The sequence below is a fragment of the Cupressus sempervirens genome, chromosome 1 (assembly GCF_028749045.1).
Source record: "Cupressus sempervirens isolate cs-2001-9-10 chromosome 1, ASM2874904v1, whole genome shotgun sequence".
Classification (NCBI taxonomy): Eukaryota; Viridiplantae; Streptophyta; class Pinopsida; order Cupressales; family Cupressaceae; genus Cupressus; species Cupressus sempervirens.
In genome coordinates, this window is record NC_143118.1 from 825,686,939 (window position 1) to 825,703,522 (window position 16,584).

Here is a 16,584-nt window from a genome sequence, read left to right on the forward strand (position 1 = left end):
AGGATGATTACGACAGAATGTGCACATACAAATGCCAGGGAGAGCGATCGTACAGACTTAAGCTGGGTGAAGAAAAAGACATTGAAAAGGCGATACTTAAAAGTTGAAATATACAACAAAACCCAGTATTTTAAGACCAGAACTTTCGTACAACAGTAATATTGATACCGTACGGCTAAGCAGGAGATCAAGACCGTACAACTTGGGCAGACAAAAGAAAGATGTCCGCATGGCCATAGGAACAGGAAGCAGGATTCGAAAAAGTCGTACAGTACGGAAGCCAGAAAAATTGTGGAAAGTAATTGCCATAACAGTGTGACATTTATTCACAAACGACAAAAGGGTAACAATATGGAGTCAGCTGGAAATAGGGCTTGGAAGAGAAAACTAGATGAAGACATGAACAAAAACGCGAAGACACTACCATCGGGAATTCGTGTAGCAGGAGGGATGTATACAGGAGCCACTAGTGCAGGCGCAAGTAAGAAAGCAAAGCAAACTAGGCAGCAAGGAGAAATTCCTACAGTACAGAGTATCACATTCGAAGGGTTAAATGGTCCAGAGTGTCGGAAATGGTGGCTGGAGACCCAGACAACCACCAAATGAAGGCTAGTATTCGAAGAGCACAAGTTGAATGGGTAGTGCAAATGCCTGTATTTTGCATCGGAGACTATGAGGGGTTCTTGCACATTATGATTGAAACATATGACAGGTTCTCCAGAAGCAGTACATTTGAATATCTTGACTGCAAGTTAACGGTATCATTCAGACCGGTAGATTTTACATGAGTATTTGGCATACCTGGTCATGCTCAGGGTGGGAGAAAAATAAAAAGCAAGCCGAAGAAGTTAAGCTAGGAAGTGAAGATGAAATTGATATAGCTTGTGTGCGGAGACCTGTCGCAGGTAGAACAGGAGGCTCTTTCAGTCACGTCCAAAGGCAAAGGACTAAAGAAATCTAATATCCAGGAGGGGCATTGGCGTTGTTTGATGGACATAGTTAAAAGCCATCTCACAGGTTCGAGCCGTGCTTCAGATATCTCGTTTCCACACGTAGCCATGATGAACGGAATCTTGCACGGGAGAGTTTATGATTGGGCAGCACTATTGGCTGAGCGGATGTCAGAGTTTATGACACTGCAGCACAAAACGTTCTATATGCCACAATATGCTATTGGTCTGCTTTTGGATGCGACAACGCGACTGATCTCGAATGATGCCCTAGAGGCAAAATCTGAACCACTCGCGCCTGGCGAACCACCTATAATGCAGTGGAAGCACTTGGATACTCTCAGCACCAAAACAATAGGGCAGGAGCGACCAAGGCCGAATGGTGGCGACACAGATAATGGCCGAGAGGAAACATCTTTAGAGAAGAACGGGTCTGAGGGGGAAGAAGAAGATGACGAAGAGGTAGGAGTAATCACGGGCTACACCCTTGAGATTTCCACGGCCTGTGCTTTCGACTACGACGCACTTGGTTCCGGTGGGTATACACGATATCCCAGGGTTTGGACAGATCAGACAGCCGATAGTGATGACACCAGTCTCAGTTACGACGCAGCCCACCGTAGAGACACGAGCTGTAGCAGAGTCACATCCAGGGTGAGTGCTTTTCTGAGTACAAAGTTTCACCGAACTCCAGCACCTCGAGTGACATACTTGTCGACACCCACGCGGGAAGCAGTTTGGGAGAACCCACTACAGGAGGTTGTGCAGGCACAGAATGAGGGAGTAACGCATAGTGCTATCGAGCGTATGGCGGATGAAGTAGAGAAGGCTATGGGTACACAGCAGAAGCACCCACTAGTGCAGGAGGCAACGAGGACAGAGGCAATTTTTCTTGATGATGTCGTTGCTTTAGCATCTCGGGCTCGCCAGGTTATAGATTCGGCAAAGATGCAGGCGTTGGATTCAGTAGGGAAGGAGCTGGAGGGAGTCATATCCTTCATGAGGATGGGATGCCCAGCTGCCTTTACCGTTTGTTTTCGGGAGAGGGGATGGCCCGATGTGGAAACCACAGAAATGCGACAGGATTGGTCCATGACAAGGGAACCTGAGAAGGAGGGCTGGATTGAGGTATTGATTCAGGAGATCGTGAGGTTATACAGGGAGATATATTACACCCTTTGGAGGAGTCGGGCGGACCAGCTAGCAGCTGAGCGAGCTCGGGAGGAATCAGTTGCCAGGTTTGCTTCGGAGAGGGCAGCTTGGGAGTCGGAGCAGGTGGCCTGGCAATTCGAAAGGATAGCCCTGTTAGCAGCAAAAGAACAGTTAGCAGCAGCAAATGAACAATTAAGGACAGAAAAAGAGAAGATGGCAGCAGAGAAGGAGAAGGAATTGGGAGAGGTCGGAGAGATGATGCAGTCAGCCTTAGAGCTCCAGTTGGAAGCAGAAGCAGAGCTGAAGATTAGGAAAGAACAGGTCTACAAGCTAAGGGCAGAGGTGAACGAGTTGCGGACATGGACGGCCACTACGCCAGGGACGCATCCCTTTGTCTAGTACTTATGCATTGATGCATTTTGTTAAGGAATCTTGTTGTATTGTCGTCCGGAGACGACCTTTCTTTTGGGGGGGATGATGTTGTCGGTAAATGTATCATGTAGCCGACGGGTAGAGTAGTATCCGAATAGGCGCGTGACGCTTGAGTCACCCCTTCGGAAAGGTATATGTACACGTCCGAGATGGACTTGGGAATCATAATTGTAATCGGAAATCATTGTAGTCATTGTACTCTGCAAATGCATACATGAATAAAGTACCTGTTCGGAATTGAATCGTGTTATACTTGTGTTGAACTTCTCACCCTATGCGGTAAACAACAAGATGATATATAGTTAGGAGACTTTCAATATCAATTTTAATGAAATGCAATTGTCAATTTGCATTTACATACCAAATTCCCATGTATGCTTGCTTGTTTACCATTAAATTTTCAAGATTTCAAGTACCAAATATATGTTTTCCAAGAATATTTATCATGCTCAAATTGATTTATCACAACTGAAAATTAGAATATTAATAAAACCTCCTCTGTGTATTTATGCAAAGTTACTAGTTTGGATACGGGCACGACAAGCCAGTACATTGATACTTGGAATTTTATTTTGAGGGTTTGGAAGTGTCTGGGTATGTCTACATAGGGACACGCAAACAAAAGAAATATTCAAACATTAAATCATTTGATAGTATGTTTCTTCATCATAGATCAATGCCAAAGACCAAAGACAAATATTAAATGTCAATTGATAGTTCCAAAATATTCAAATAAGCCATATCAATTGGTAGTTCCAAAATATTTGAATAAGCCATATCACATATATCCATCTTCCCAATTTCAATAAAAATCATTACAATTACAAAATATAGTTAATGATTCATCAATTACCAAAATGATTATCAAGAAATGTGCTTATGGGACCCACAGAAAATATATAAAAACACTTCAAATCTGTTTTTAAAGTGAAACAGTGCTTATGAGGTCCAGATGCGCTCCAGATGTTGTCTGGATGCTCATCCATGCATGTGGATGCTCTATTGATGCATTTAATGAGGATCTGGACAGCATTCAGACCAAGTCCAGCTGCGGATCTACGTCCAAGCAAATATGCATTGGATGTGGGAGATGCTTGTATGAATCCGATAACTAAGTATTTATGTCCCTGATGACAATAAATTTTTATTCGGTGCTGTGCAATATTACCAAAACTACCAGAAAACACCAAATTCTTGAATTATAATGATTTGTAAAATGTACAGCTAGAAACATATCAGATGCTACTCACAAAAAAGGATTGGAGTTGCCAATATTTCACATTTCAGTGATGGACATGGATATTGCTGTGAAGTTGTGACCATTAGTTTTTGCAAGTCCAGTTGTTCCTATAAACCATTTTTATTCTCACTATCAGCTCCAATTATATCAATACTTTGCAGCACTTAAGTTTTGTTGCCAAGTTTTAGTCTTTCCCTTTTAAAACTTGAGGTCATTGGTTAAAGCGAGTTAGAGGTGTCTAAGTCTGTTTTAGGTCACTTCTCATCTTTTCCGAAACACACTACTATCTTCATTTTCCAGGTCTCCCTTAGCAATTGATGCAAGGGCATCTTGGATGGAAAATTATTTATCAAAAAAAAAAAAAAAAAATTGTGGAGGAGAGAGAAAGTGACGAAAAATTAGAGGAGAAATAATAAAAAAAAGAAAAAGGGGAAAAAGGAGAAAAGAAAGGATTCCATTTATCGAGGTGTGGGTAGAACTCTAGAAAGTTATGAATATTGTAGAAAGTTGTGGATATTGTAGAAGGTTATGGAAGTTGTAGAAGGTTGTGGAGGAATTCTAGAAGGTTGTGTATAAGTCATGCATGGGGTGGTAAGTGCCTATTTAAGCAAGGCATATGAGCATTTCTAATCAAGCTTAAGGAGAAGCTTGAGAAGTAGAAGCTCGAGAAGGAGAAGCTCGAGAAGTGGAAGCTTGGGAAGGTGAAAGCTTCAAGGTGTGAAAGAGAAGAAGGAAGTGAGGAGTGAGTTTTCTTGAGTTTGTGGACAGAGCGCTGAATGTGAGGCAGTTTACAGCAGGATTGTGATGGAGTTGTGAATGTAGACAGAGTGCTGAATGTGAGGCAGTTTACAGCAGGATTGTGATGGAGTTGTGAATGTAGACAGAGCACTGAATGTGAGGCAGTTTACACTTGGATCTTGGATAATGTTGGAGAAGAGCTAATGGTTGCGGTTTAGAAACAAAGAGGTTATTTGGTGGCTTGCGAGCACAAATTGAGATCTCAGAGGTTTCTACCAGAGTGTGGATTTGGACTAGCTTGGGTTTGGATTGGATTTTGAGAGATCTTGCAAAAATGTTATTGTAATTACTATTGGATTTTGAAGTATAATAAAATTGTCTTCATATTGTTGCATTCTTGGTTGTGAGTTGGTAAGGGTGGTGTGTACCTTCATCAGTGGTATCAGAGCGTACCTTCATCAGCAATGCATTTACCTAACCTTTCTATGCGGGTTTCTTATTTTTCCGGTGCGCATGAGGATTAGGTGATTTAGGCATGGTTGGGGTGTGATCTTGTGTCCTCTTGATGAGAAGTAAGTGTTCTACACCTTGTTATATGTAATTTTGCCCTAACATTGGTTATCTTATGGATTCCAAGCTCCTGAGCTGATTCTCCCATTAAACAAACTACACCAATTGTGAATTTGAAGGTTGAATCCTTGGAAAGTGATTAAAAGGGCTGTGATTACGCTTTTTCCAAATGACCAAGGATTTACGATGCTATGTGTTGGGTAAAATTGAGGTTCAACTTGGTGGTATATGATCGAATCAACAATATCCTAAGAATGCCAATCTGGGATTCGTAAACTTGTGAGAGATATGACGGCTGTTTGCTCAAGTGATGAAAATAATAAATCAAGAGGTTTATGAATGCAGATTACTACTTGCTAACAAATTAAACTATCCAAATCACCACACATCTAAGATTACTTCTCCAAATGAATTATAATCTAAAGTTTGGATTCTTATTAACACACCTCTAAACAATTAAACACAATGTCTTTGTGAATGCCATTGCAAAGTTTTGTCCGATTAAAAGTTGGTCTGATTAAGAGTTGAGATCAACTTGGATTGCAATAGGAGGTTTAGTGGCGACAGGAGGTTGTTTACAACAAACTGGTTCTAATACAAAGTGCGATAGGAAGTATGATAAGTGCGACAGGAAGTATGACAAATGGTGACAGAGAGTATTATGAATAGCGACAGGAAGTGGTTCAATAGATGGATGGATGTGGTAGGAAGAATGTAGCGGATAGTATTCTATGATAGATTTATGCAGCGGTAGAATAATGATATACAACAGACAATTACTTCATAAGAATGTTGTAACCAATTACTTCATCAAACAATTGAAGCCTTGGTTAACAACAAGAAGCATTATATAGATTTAATTAACAAACATATATGCGATAAACTTCTTATAAATGCACACAGTCGATTCAATCTGTAAAGGACACATGAAATCAATCAATACTGAAATACTCACAAAACGAACTTAAGTAATCTCACCAAGTTTCCCGAGAGGGTGCCCTCCTGTGGTTCACAAGGTGAGAGATGTTCTAAAACTAGCTGCTACAGAAACTCCATGCTTTTAATATCACAGACTTCAGAGATAATATAAACAGAGTGTTTTCATATCATGCCTATATTGTCTTTTGATTAACATTTGCTTATATAGGCTTAAAATGTTTAACCATATTAATAACTATGCTAGAATGGCCGATGGCCTGCTCCTTAAATATAGATAATAATTTGTTTTGGCCGTTGGCCACACATAATAGATTACAAAACAACTTGGCCAAGGTAACAAACTGCCCAAAACTGATCTGTTAAACATTCAGAACTATTTGCCCTAAATAACATAGCAAAATTACAGCTTTCAAGCTGCTCTTCCAACTAAACGGTTGGCTCCATACTCATGCATCCTTAGTTCCTGTAGTAGTACCAGTCAAAATATATCATTTTCTTATAAATAATAGCTTTTTAGGAACTATTCTTCCCTCTTTTAGGAAGTACCAAATATTCTACTTTCCTATCAATAATTTAGCAAAAAGGGAATTTCATGCCAAAGAAGTGGGAAATGTAGGAGTTAAAAGGTTAATAAAAATAGAGCACTATCAGGACTCATCACTATGGATAGAGGCAAGGGTGTTTCTCATTTAGATCTGTGGAGATAAGATCAAATATTACTAAGAAATACGGGTTTATGATTTTGTTGCTGCATATTCATGGAAATGTAGTCGTTTTATCCAATTTCCAAAGCCTCATGAACATGAGCCAAATCTCAGTTCAAATAATCAAATAGTATGAGCATAATGATTTAATGGCTCATAACTAGTGAGGTGTGTTTGAGATCTTTCTTCAAGCCCATCAAATCGAAGTTAAAAGTTGAATACTGTTTGTTCTGCCTCAGTTCGGAAAATGTTGTTGAGAAAGGAATTTTCCACCCAAAGGTAACAAAACCGGCTACTTTTCCAGAGGCTTTGAGAATACAAAGTCAAGTTAACCAAAATTTCAAATATCCTTCGAAGATGACCAAAAGATACTTTCAGAGAAGTAAGTGTTGAATATGCGAACTTGTTAGGAAGGAAAAGTAGTGTTAAAGCCTTTGGCGGAAAGTGGAAGAACAGAATGTGCAAGCTAGCAAAAGGATTACTCTCAGTGCTGCGATTCAAAATATAAGGAAAATGGGTTTGCGGAGAAGCTAAGTGTTTCTTTCTTTCCCATATATGTTAATATTGCTAAGAATATCTGCAGTCTAGATTTTGAAGCGAAGTAAGGCACTTCCCGCAAAGCTAAGTATTTATGTTTTTCAATGACTTTAGTCATATCACTTTAAGTAAGAGTGCTTTCGGGAACTTAATATTTTAAGTGCAAATAAATTGAAAGTTTAAATAGTTGTTGCTTAAGGAGTTAAATGCAAATCCGGCTGTTATAATCTTTGGCCGAACTTAATCTCGTTCATGTGGAGCCAACATACTTATTTCTTAAAGCAATTTCATCGGATTTGCAAGCAATTAATTTCTACAAGTGTATTTAACGACTATTTATTGAGAACTGCATCTTGTGATCATGGCGAATGGCAATCAAAGATGCTGGTTACGAAAGATTAGTTAGCTTGGAAAGTGAGTTAAAAGATTATACAGATACATCCTACAAGTTCTATGATTTGGGTGATCTACATAGGAGGTTAAATTCCCAACCCATTAACCCAATTACTTTGAAACTCAAAGAGAGTGAATTGGTAGAAGAAGTCAGCTTTCCAATGGCAGTTCATGCCCCAGAATTAGTGGAGTGCATAGAGAGATACAATCTAGAAACAAAGCAGATTTTGTTTCCAGATCAGTCCATTCTCTTGTCAATTAACAAGGTGTTGATGCAGTTAGCATTTGGCATTCTTGCACAAGAGCAGTATTGTGACATTGATTTTGGATCCTCCGCGTCCATGTTTAATGAGAAAAAGACCTTCAGACATGAGGACATGGAGAGGACCTCGTTCCAGACTGCCCGCTCGAAGAAGAGCACAATGCTGAAAAATCTGTGAGATCTGCAAATGAACTCAAGGATGTGTACGACCTAGTGCCAAAGATCATTAACAAATTGTTTCAATACTTGAAGATCTTGTACACAAAGTCCTTTGTGTCTACTAATGGAAAGCTGGTGGACATTGAAAGAATGAAGTCCAGGTTCTTGGCATTTGTTGACGAAGCTATTGACTTGCTCATCTTCCAAGTGGCCAAGATCCAAGAATTGTCAGCAACGGATGCGGTCATCAAAAGAGAAATGGAGAAGTTCCAATCGAGAGTGGCTTGAATTGATGAACTTACAGAGATGCATGATTACTGGATGATCTGGGCCGAAAATATCCTTATTCCAGGTGTCAAAGCGTTGGATAAAGTAACCGAAGCTATGAAAGCATATAGGGCTAAATCAGTTACTTCAAAGAAGGCATGATGATTTTGATGCTTTTCCAAACATCTGCCATTCTTCCCTTCTCTTTCTTTTTGTAGTCATTCTTAGCATTTTCCTAATCTTTGTAATGGACAATGATTTGAGCTTGTCGTATTTTTAGATTATTTTGTTCAGAGATGCTTTGTTGAGCAATCATCCAATGTAACCGGCGATTTTGAGAAGGCCTATAAATGTAACCTTTTAAGATGTAAATAAGATCGACAAGATTTACTTTGGGCAAACCCCTGTAGCTAGGACTACTATGTGAGATTTTGAATTCATTTTAAATTTTGTTGTTCATTTAGTTTAAGTGGAGTTTATGGAATGAATGTGTTAATGCTGAAAGTTGAAAGAATGTGAATGAACTTGGCTTTATTTCACTAGTTCAATAGATTGTATGCTTTACTATCTTCAGCATAAGCATGTTTGTTCGTCGTACTCTGTGTTTAGTTTAGTTCTTTGCATAATGAAGCTGGAAATTGGTATGGAAGCCGCTGAGGAATAGACAATCCAGGTATTGTCAAAACATTGGCTAACTTTGTAATCCAGGAATTACTTGTTTCATTATCTTTCCTTTCTTCCTGCCATCGTAGTCAGTCCTGCATGTTTCTGTTTCTCTGCATTGTTAGTTTGAGTAGATTGCATCTTATGAGATAATCCCCTTTCTTTGTCTAGGTTGTTTGAAGTGTTGAGTAACTTGGTTTTTGCCTCTTCTGCTCTCTGGTTAAGAGCATACCCCAAAACCCCCCAAAAAAAATTCCTTGTATATCTTGCACTCATAAGGGAGCTGTACCTTTCAATTCAGGGGTCTTTGATAGATTTCTATTGTTAACTTTGTGTTTTCCATAAGCCTTTGGGCAAGTAAAGAGTCAAGGTATAAACCAATATATCAAGGAAGACAAACTGTTAACCAATGAGATCCTGCTCTCAGTTTTAGTTCTGATGTTAGATGACACTTTGGAAACCAAATGCCACTTTTATGCTAATATGATGACTGTTGATCCTTTGCAGCCAACTCATTTATAGTTGAAGCTTCAAGAAACCTGATAGTTAATCTTCCATTCGTGGCTCCACAGATTCCTTTTTCTTGATGTATGCTCTTGAATACAACTCGAGCACTTTTAACCACTTTGGGGAGTTTGACATGCTCTGCATACAACCTCAAATGTGGCCTAAATTGCACTTTGCTTTACCAACCTTTTGGATAACCTGTGATACCTTTGGTTAGATGCTTTGCTTTGCAGTTCCTTGAGGGTTTGTTATATTTGTACAGAGGCAAGAATCTTCTTCAGCCTATATGTGCTCCATGCAACACCAATCTCATAATCAATGCCTTCGTGGTAATCTTTTACATTAATCAAGATCCCGAAGCCACATAAACAAATGAATATCAAAACTTACAAAGGACATTTCAAACTAAAATAGGATAAGAATAAGATTTTTGTTTTGGTGGTATAAAATTGCTTAACTCCTAGGACAACACTACCAATCTAGTTTGCATAAGGTTTTTTAGTAGGTGTAGATATGTTGCATTTTGAGTTAGTCTAAAGTGAGCTACCAATGAACCACTAAATTTACTCCATCATTGAATCAAGGGTTCTTGCTTGTTTCCCTAACCTCTATCATACATGATATTCATTTTCATGAAAAGATGATAGTGGTTTCCTTCTCCTTATATGGTGTATTGCAATGTTCAAATAGTTGTTCAACCTGACAAGTCGAAGTTAAAAATCATTGTCCCACTGATCCTACTTTCATGGAAGCTGTTACTTTTATATTTGGAAAACATTATGGAATGACAACCCACTCAATATGCTTATTAACTTGAGCTCCTTTCGCTTTTATCCTTGCACTATTTGATTAATCTGATCTTGTTAGGCCTTTGAAGCTGTTTGAATTTTGTTAGGCATCTCTTCGGATCCAAAATGGGTTGGTAAGCTGATGAAGATCATCTTTGAGTATTTATATTTCTTGTTTGATTCCTCAAATATCCTGAAGTCTCCTTGAACTACATTTACATGAAGTGTGTGTTCAACTCCTCAAAGCACTGTATCTTAGAGTTGCATCTACATATGATGGCAGTCAAAGTTTCCTCTGTAGGACAGGTTGTGCCAGGATCTGTGGACATTGATGATATATGATGACACTCTCCCTTCAAAACTTGACACAAAACTGATTTTGCAATGGCAAATTCAATGCTAAAAGCTCACAACAAAATGCAACAAAATTGAGAGATTTTGACCGAAAACTTGGAACATAAATTGAATACAAAGCAATAAGCCTATTGGTTTTCAATACAGATGCTCAGATTGGATTTAGTTCTGATATAGACCTGCAACAGCATGAAAACACGGCTACTATCACCTATAAAATCTATCTCCCACCCTTTTTCTCCTTCAACTCTCCAAAAACTCCTTCGAATCTGTACCTCCCATTAAAAACAATTCCACCCCCGCTACTTTCTAGAAAATGTTACTGAACCCCTTTCCCCATAAACAAGGTAAATGCCCACCACTTCTCTGCTGCATTATTCTCAGACCACTCTGATTTTCGCTAAATTTGGAGTCAAACTGTAAGGAAAAAAATTAATGCAGAAATTAAAATGGTATAAAAATTCAACCATTAACTCCTCCTTGATTCAAGGTTTGTCTGTATTGTCAGTATATGTAGGCTAAGCTCACATAGAGATACTGCTGATGTGTTTCTAAGTGAATTTCTATCTTTATTTATTTGATGTTTTTGGACTGTTTTAGAAAGAACTGTTCTTCCTGTCTCCACATGAATGTGATGCAACTTAATATTATAAGTTGCTTCTTATATGGCAACATTCTAGAGTAAATCAATAATAGTGACACCTTTACTAGTTTTAGTGGTTAACTCTTACCTGGCTAAAAATAACTGGTAAACTATACCTGAATCAGATATATTGACAGTTGAGACATAAATTAAAGCATTATTGTCATATCTAGGTCAACAATATATCTACATGTATTAAAAAAACATCCATTTATATGTTTTTTCTTTTGTACACGAATACTTTTTTATTTCATGTCTTTGTTATAGTTATGCTTTTTTGCTGCACAGGGAGGGGAAAATCCTACAGATCTGTCACCGCCTCTAGCTCAAGATATCTCAACAATTATGTACACAAGTGGCACCAGTGGAGAACCAAAGGGTGTTGTTCTGACGCATGAGGCACTTGCCTTAACCATAGCAGGAGCTGAATATGTATTTGAACACTTTGATGAAAAGGTAACGTTCAAAGAAGTTCTAAAAATCTTTTAGTGACATGTTTGTTCCTATCTAGTCTATTTACATCATGTTTTTCATCTTTATAGGGAGAGTGTTCAAGTGCCTCCTAAGATAGAGATCTTGATTCTGATTTTTATCCTGCTATTTTATTAGCTTATTGAATTTTCATCTTTGAATAAAGCATGATCAGTAAATTTGATGTCAAAGAACCATGACAGTCGTCAAAATAAAGCCTTGTGAATGTGCAGATGACGACTGAGGATGTATATTTGTCTTTCCTTCCGTTGGCTCATATATTTGATCGAATTATTGAGGAGTTCTTTTTTCATCGAGGGGCCTCTGTGGGATATTGGCAAGGGGTAAATCAAGGCAGTATTTTAGTTTCCAAACTACAAACAGTTTAGATTATTAATTTATTGTTTATCTTTAAATAAATTAGTTGGTATTTCTGGTTTTAGTGTAGACAAAATATGTAGGCGTTTTAATAGTGGAGTGGATTGTTTGTGAAGGATCCTAAACTACTGGCAGAAGATTTACTGGAGTTGAAGCCAACTTGTTTTGCAGGTGTCCCCAAGGTGTTTGATCGTATCTATGCAGGTGGGTGAACAATTGACCTGATTAAAAAATTCCAGTCCTTTCTTTTTCAGGTTTGAACATGCCTTGTAAATGTAATTTTCTTTTGGATGCAGGAGCAACAAAAACCATTAAAGAGAGCCGCATAACAAGGAGAATGATTTTTAGTGCTCTCTATAACTAGTAGGTGAATGTGTATCACAAGATCCTTGTGAGATCACTGGAATGTTAAATTATGATTAGTTTTTGAACCCTAGAAAATTAAACCATGTCAATACTGATTTATTCTGTGAACTACAGCAAACTTAAATGGTTGAAACTAGGATGCAAGACATATGAAGCATCACCTTTTGCAGATGCAATTTTTTCTAGAAAGGCTAGTATTTCAGTTATCTGTTAATCTTTGCTTTTATATTATGAAATTGCTCGTCTTGGCAGTCACGTTTAATGAGTTTTGCTAGTGCTTGTATTTAATATTCAGATTAAAGCAAGATTAGGAGGCCGGATTCGTCTTCTATTGTCAGGAGCAGCCCCCTTGGGTAATGCAGTGGAGGAATTTTTGAGGGTAACACTTTGTTGTCATGTCTTGCAAGGATATGGTAAGCCCATTTTTTTGGACATCGGACTTCATAATTGGGATTTTTTAAGTTTGAGACTGTTAAGTTCTTGTTAAGCTCACTTATATTTATTTCAAAGTTCCAGGTAAGTAGAAGTTGATTAAATTATAGTTTATTTACAAACAATATTGTATATGGCAGGATTGACAGAAACTTGTGGATGGAGTTCTGTTTGTTTACCAGATGAATTTTCAATGTTAGGAACAGTTGGACCTATAAGTCCAAATACAGAACTACGTCTGGAATCTGTCCCAGACATGGGTTATGATGCATTGGCAGCCATTCCCCGGGGAGAGATATGCTTTCGAGGAAAAACATTATTCACAGCGTATTACAAGAGAGATGACCTCACTAAAGAAGCTTATAAAGATGGCTGGTTCCATACAGGTAGGATTACATCAATAAGGGTTAAATGCCTTCTCTAAGCTGTTGTTTCATAAGTTTTACAACTTAAATTGAACTTGGATATGGACTTTATCATGATTACATTTCTTTGTTTGAGTTTGTTTATGATCTCGCTATGTAGGTGTCATATATTGTCTCAATTTTTAATTTGAATTCCACTTACAGTTGCCAGGCTATAATTGTGATGTGGCACTGGGAGCTGTTAAAAATGTCATTCAAAACGTAAGGCCCGTTTATAGTGGTTAAATGGTTATTAGCCCCTGTTATAGTTGAGATTGCTCATGAGCTTTTGTTGTTGAATAATTTACCCTGGGGCTATCATATTTATAAGCATAGAGTGTGGAACTTAAAGGAATTAGAGAAGTGATACTTCTTGGGCATGTCTGCTTGCATTATTATGCATAAGAGTACAAAATTGTCTTCAAACTCGTTCTTTCTGCATATATCTCAAAGAAGGTAGAGGTGAAAACTAAATTGATGATTTCAATGGATTTATGCAAGGCAATTGAGCCAAGCAAATTAATATTTTAACGTAGGCGGAGATGCATGCCTTTGTAGGGGATATTGGTGAAGTGCGGCCAAATGGAACATTGATAATCATTGACAGGAAGAAGAGCATGTTTAAACTCTCGCAAGGAGAATATATCGCAGCAGAACATCTTGAGAATGTTTATGCACTATGTTCCTATGTAGAAGAAGTAAGATTAAACTCTATTCATGCAGTAGAACTAGAAGCATACAAACTGATAGTTATGATGCATGTTTTTGGATGTCATGCCTCCTATTAATTATTGTACGTTGCACAGATCTGATATTTTTTTGTTGTTTGATGCTTCAAAATTTCTTACAGATATGGATTTATGGCAGCAGCTTTGAATCATGGCTTGTAGCTGTAGTTGTCCCAGAAACTGTGGAGATTGAATCTTGGGCTAAAAAGAATGGTCTGAGGGGTGATTTCAATCAACTGTGCACGGAACCTAAACTGAAGTCCTTTTTACTCGAACAACTGACTGAAACTGCTAAAAAGAACAATGTAAGCACAACTTATACCCCCATTCTTTACGTCTAACTAGTCTATCTATCAAGTTTTGGGGAGCTAATGACAAGAAGGTGGACTTCTTTTCCAAGGTCGGGTTTTGATCTTTTGGTTGGATATTCATATCCACAGGACCACAATTGCTATGTTTAATTTAGCATTGTTTCCCAAAGTAGTGGAGTTTTAGGGATTGCGTTTCTTCAATTTTTCTGCTTCTGATTTAAGCAACCTTTTCTGATCTATACCAGCTTAAAGGATTTGAATACATCAAGGCCATTCATATTGATCCTCAACCATTCGACGTGGAAAGAAATCTACTAACACCAACTGCCAAGAAAAAGAGACCACAAATGGCAAAATACTATGAGGTAAGACAGAGCATTCACGTTCCAGCTTTAGTAGACACGAAGGCAATTCCATTTAAAAATGCTAGAAAGCAGCTCTTTTATCCTCTATTTTCTCATTCTAATAAGTGCTTAATGTAAGCAGTAAACACTAATTATTGTTAATATAAGCAAGTTTCACAATTAAAGCAAAACTATTTCATGCGATCCAAGCATGTTGCATAGTTAAAAACTCTTAATGTGCAGGAACATATCGAGAAGATGTACCTGAGTTTGAAGACGGAGTGACGTGACGCTTCGAAAGCATAAATCTGGAGAATCAAATTGTATCTGTATATGTTCGTTATTTAAAAAAATAATGTTTAAGAGTCGATCATCGATATCGGTTATTGTCTTTAGCACTTCCGTGTAAATGTAGTTTGTTACATGTTAGCTGTGTGTTTTATCTCGAAGCAGGCAAAAACATTTCTTGAATGCCTGCATTGTGCCATCATGTAACATAATCGGTAAACAGAAGTAATAAATTGGAAATTTGAATCCAATTTCTTTCATTTACTTTTTCAAAGAAAATCCACATGTAGGGGAATTGTTGGCATTAGAAGTAGTTAACAACCGTTTAGAGGTCATATAATGGTTTCAATATTGAATATGATATGCATAATCACAGGCCAAACCTTGAAAATATGATCTATTAGACCCTATTTCGTAACTAAACCCTCAAATTTTAGGGCAGTGCAAGTTGTTATATAATATATACATAGTTTAGTCTAACGATGGTTTGCAACTTCCCGTAGAGTGTTCCTATGAAGATTATGGTTGGATAAAATTAATGTCAAGTAAAATGTGTGCCTTCTTTCTTTATTTATACAAGTGTGCTGTTTAAATTGCATATTTGGCGAATTTGTAGGTATTCATTGCAAATTTTAGTTACATTTGAATTCAATTTGATTATATTATTATAAAAGTTGAAATTGTTTTGTTAGGGTTTTGCATGTAGAAATACTTTTTATCTGAATTCATTTGTGTATTGCATTTGTCATATTGCATTTATTGCAAGAGCATTAGAGGTTTATAATAATAGTTTTGGCCAACTTTAGCCCAATTGATACTGGTGTTGGAGTTGGTGCGACAAATACTCATGGCCCCTCCACTGAAAAAATGCCGTCACAAGTTTGTTCCAAAAGTGTTTCATGAGGTAAGGCCCTCGATTTTGTTCTTGACATTCAAGATTTTGACTATGTTAGTGATTAGTTAGAGAAGGATATTTTGTGAGTAGAATCTCTCTTGGAAGGATGCTTAAAGAATGAGTTTCTAAATCCTAGACTCCTCATGGGCTCTGTTTTGAAGGCGGTCAAAGCCTTACCAAGGACATCTTTTTTTTAGTGTTTTTTTTCGACTTGCAAACGATCCCAAGTCAACACAGTTTTAACCACGAACCTTAGACAATTAGGTCTTCGTTGCTGGTTTTCTAACATTGGTCCTCAGATTACTCTGTCTTAGGTGACGATAAGTTGAAGGTTCTTGTGTGGGTGGACTTCTCGGGTCTCCTTGAGCCTTGTTGGTCGTTTATCAATGCCATTGCACAAACCCTTGTTAATGTGGTGCACATGGAATCATAAAAGTTTATGAACGCTTGTTGTCAAAGGAGGGTTTGCGTTAAATTCGACCTTTCCTATGATCTCAAAGAAACTGTTATCTAGGTTGGGGTCCATACCTTCACACACAAGGTTCTTTATTTGAACTTGCCAAACCCTTGTTACGGACGTCAATCGACTAAGCATAAGATCAAGGATTACCTGTTGGTCGTGCCTCGCAAATTGCAAGGATACACATGCTAAGCTTGTTGCGAATGGTG

General features: G+C 37.9%; 1 protein-coding gene across 3 annotated transcripts in view; it reads left to right on the forward strand.

The window, feature by feature from the left end:
* LOC149580406 (long chain acyl-CoA synthetase 4-like) overlaps positions 1-15,280 on the forward strand; it is a 124,507-nt gene extending 109,227 nt beyond the window's left edge. For all 3 annotated transcript variants that reach the window (XM_089790664.1, XM_089790672.1, XM_089790678.1), the window contains exons 10-20: positions 11,587-11,754; positions 12,003-12,113; positions 12,264-12,351; positions 12,444-12,510; positions 12,628-12,703; positions 12,809-12,926; positions 13,086-13,331; positions 13,908-14,047; positions 14,200-14,382; positions 14,634-14,753; positions 14,976-15,280. In XM_089790664.1, the coding sequence (XP_089646790.1) occupies positions 11,587-11,754; positions 12,003-12,113; positions 12,264-12,351; positions 12,444-12,510; positions 12,628-12,703; positions 12,809-12,926; positions 13,086-13,331; positions 13,908-14,047; positions 14,200-14,382; positions 14,634-14,753; positions 14,976-15,017 (1,359 nt within the window). In that variant the 3' untranslated portion in view covers positions 15,018-15,280. The remainder of the gene's footprint in view (positions 1-11,586; positions 11,755-12,002; positions 12,114-12,263; positions 12,352-12,443; positions 12,511-12,627; positions 12,704-12,808; positions 12,927-13,085; positions 13,332-13,907; positions 14,048-14,199; positions 14,383-14,633; positions 14,754-14,975) is intronic.
* The last annotated feature ends 1,304 nt before the right edge of the window (positions 15,281-16,584 follow it).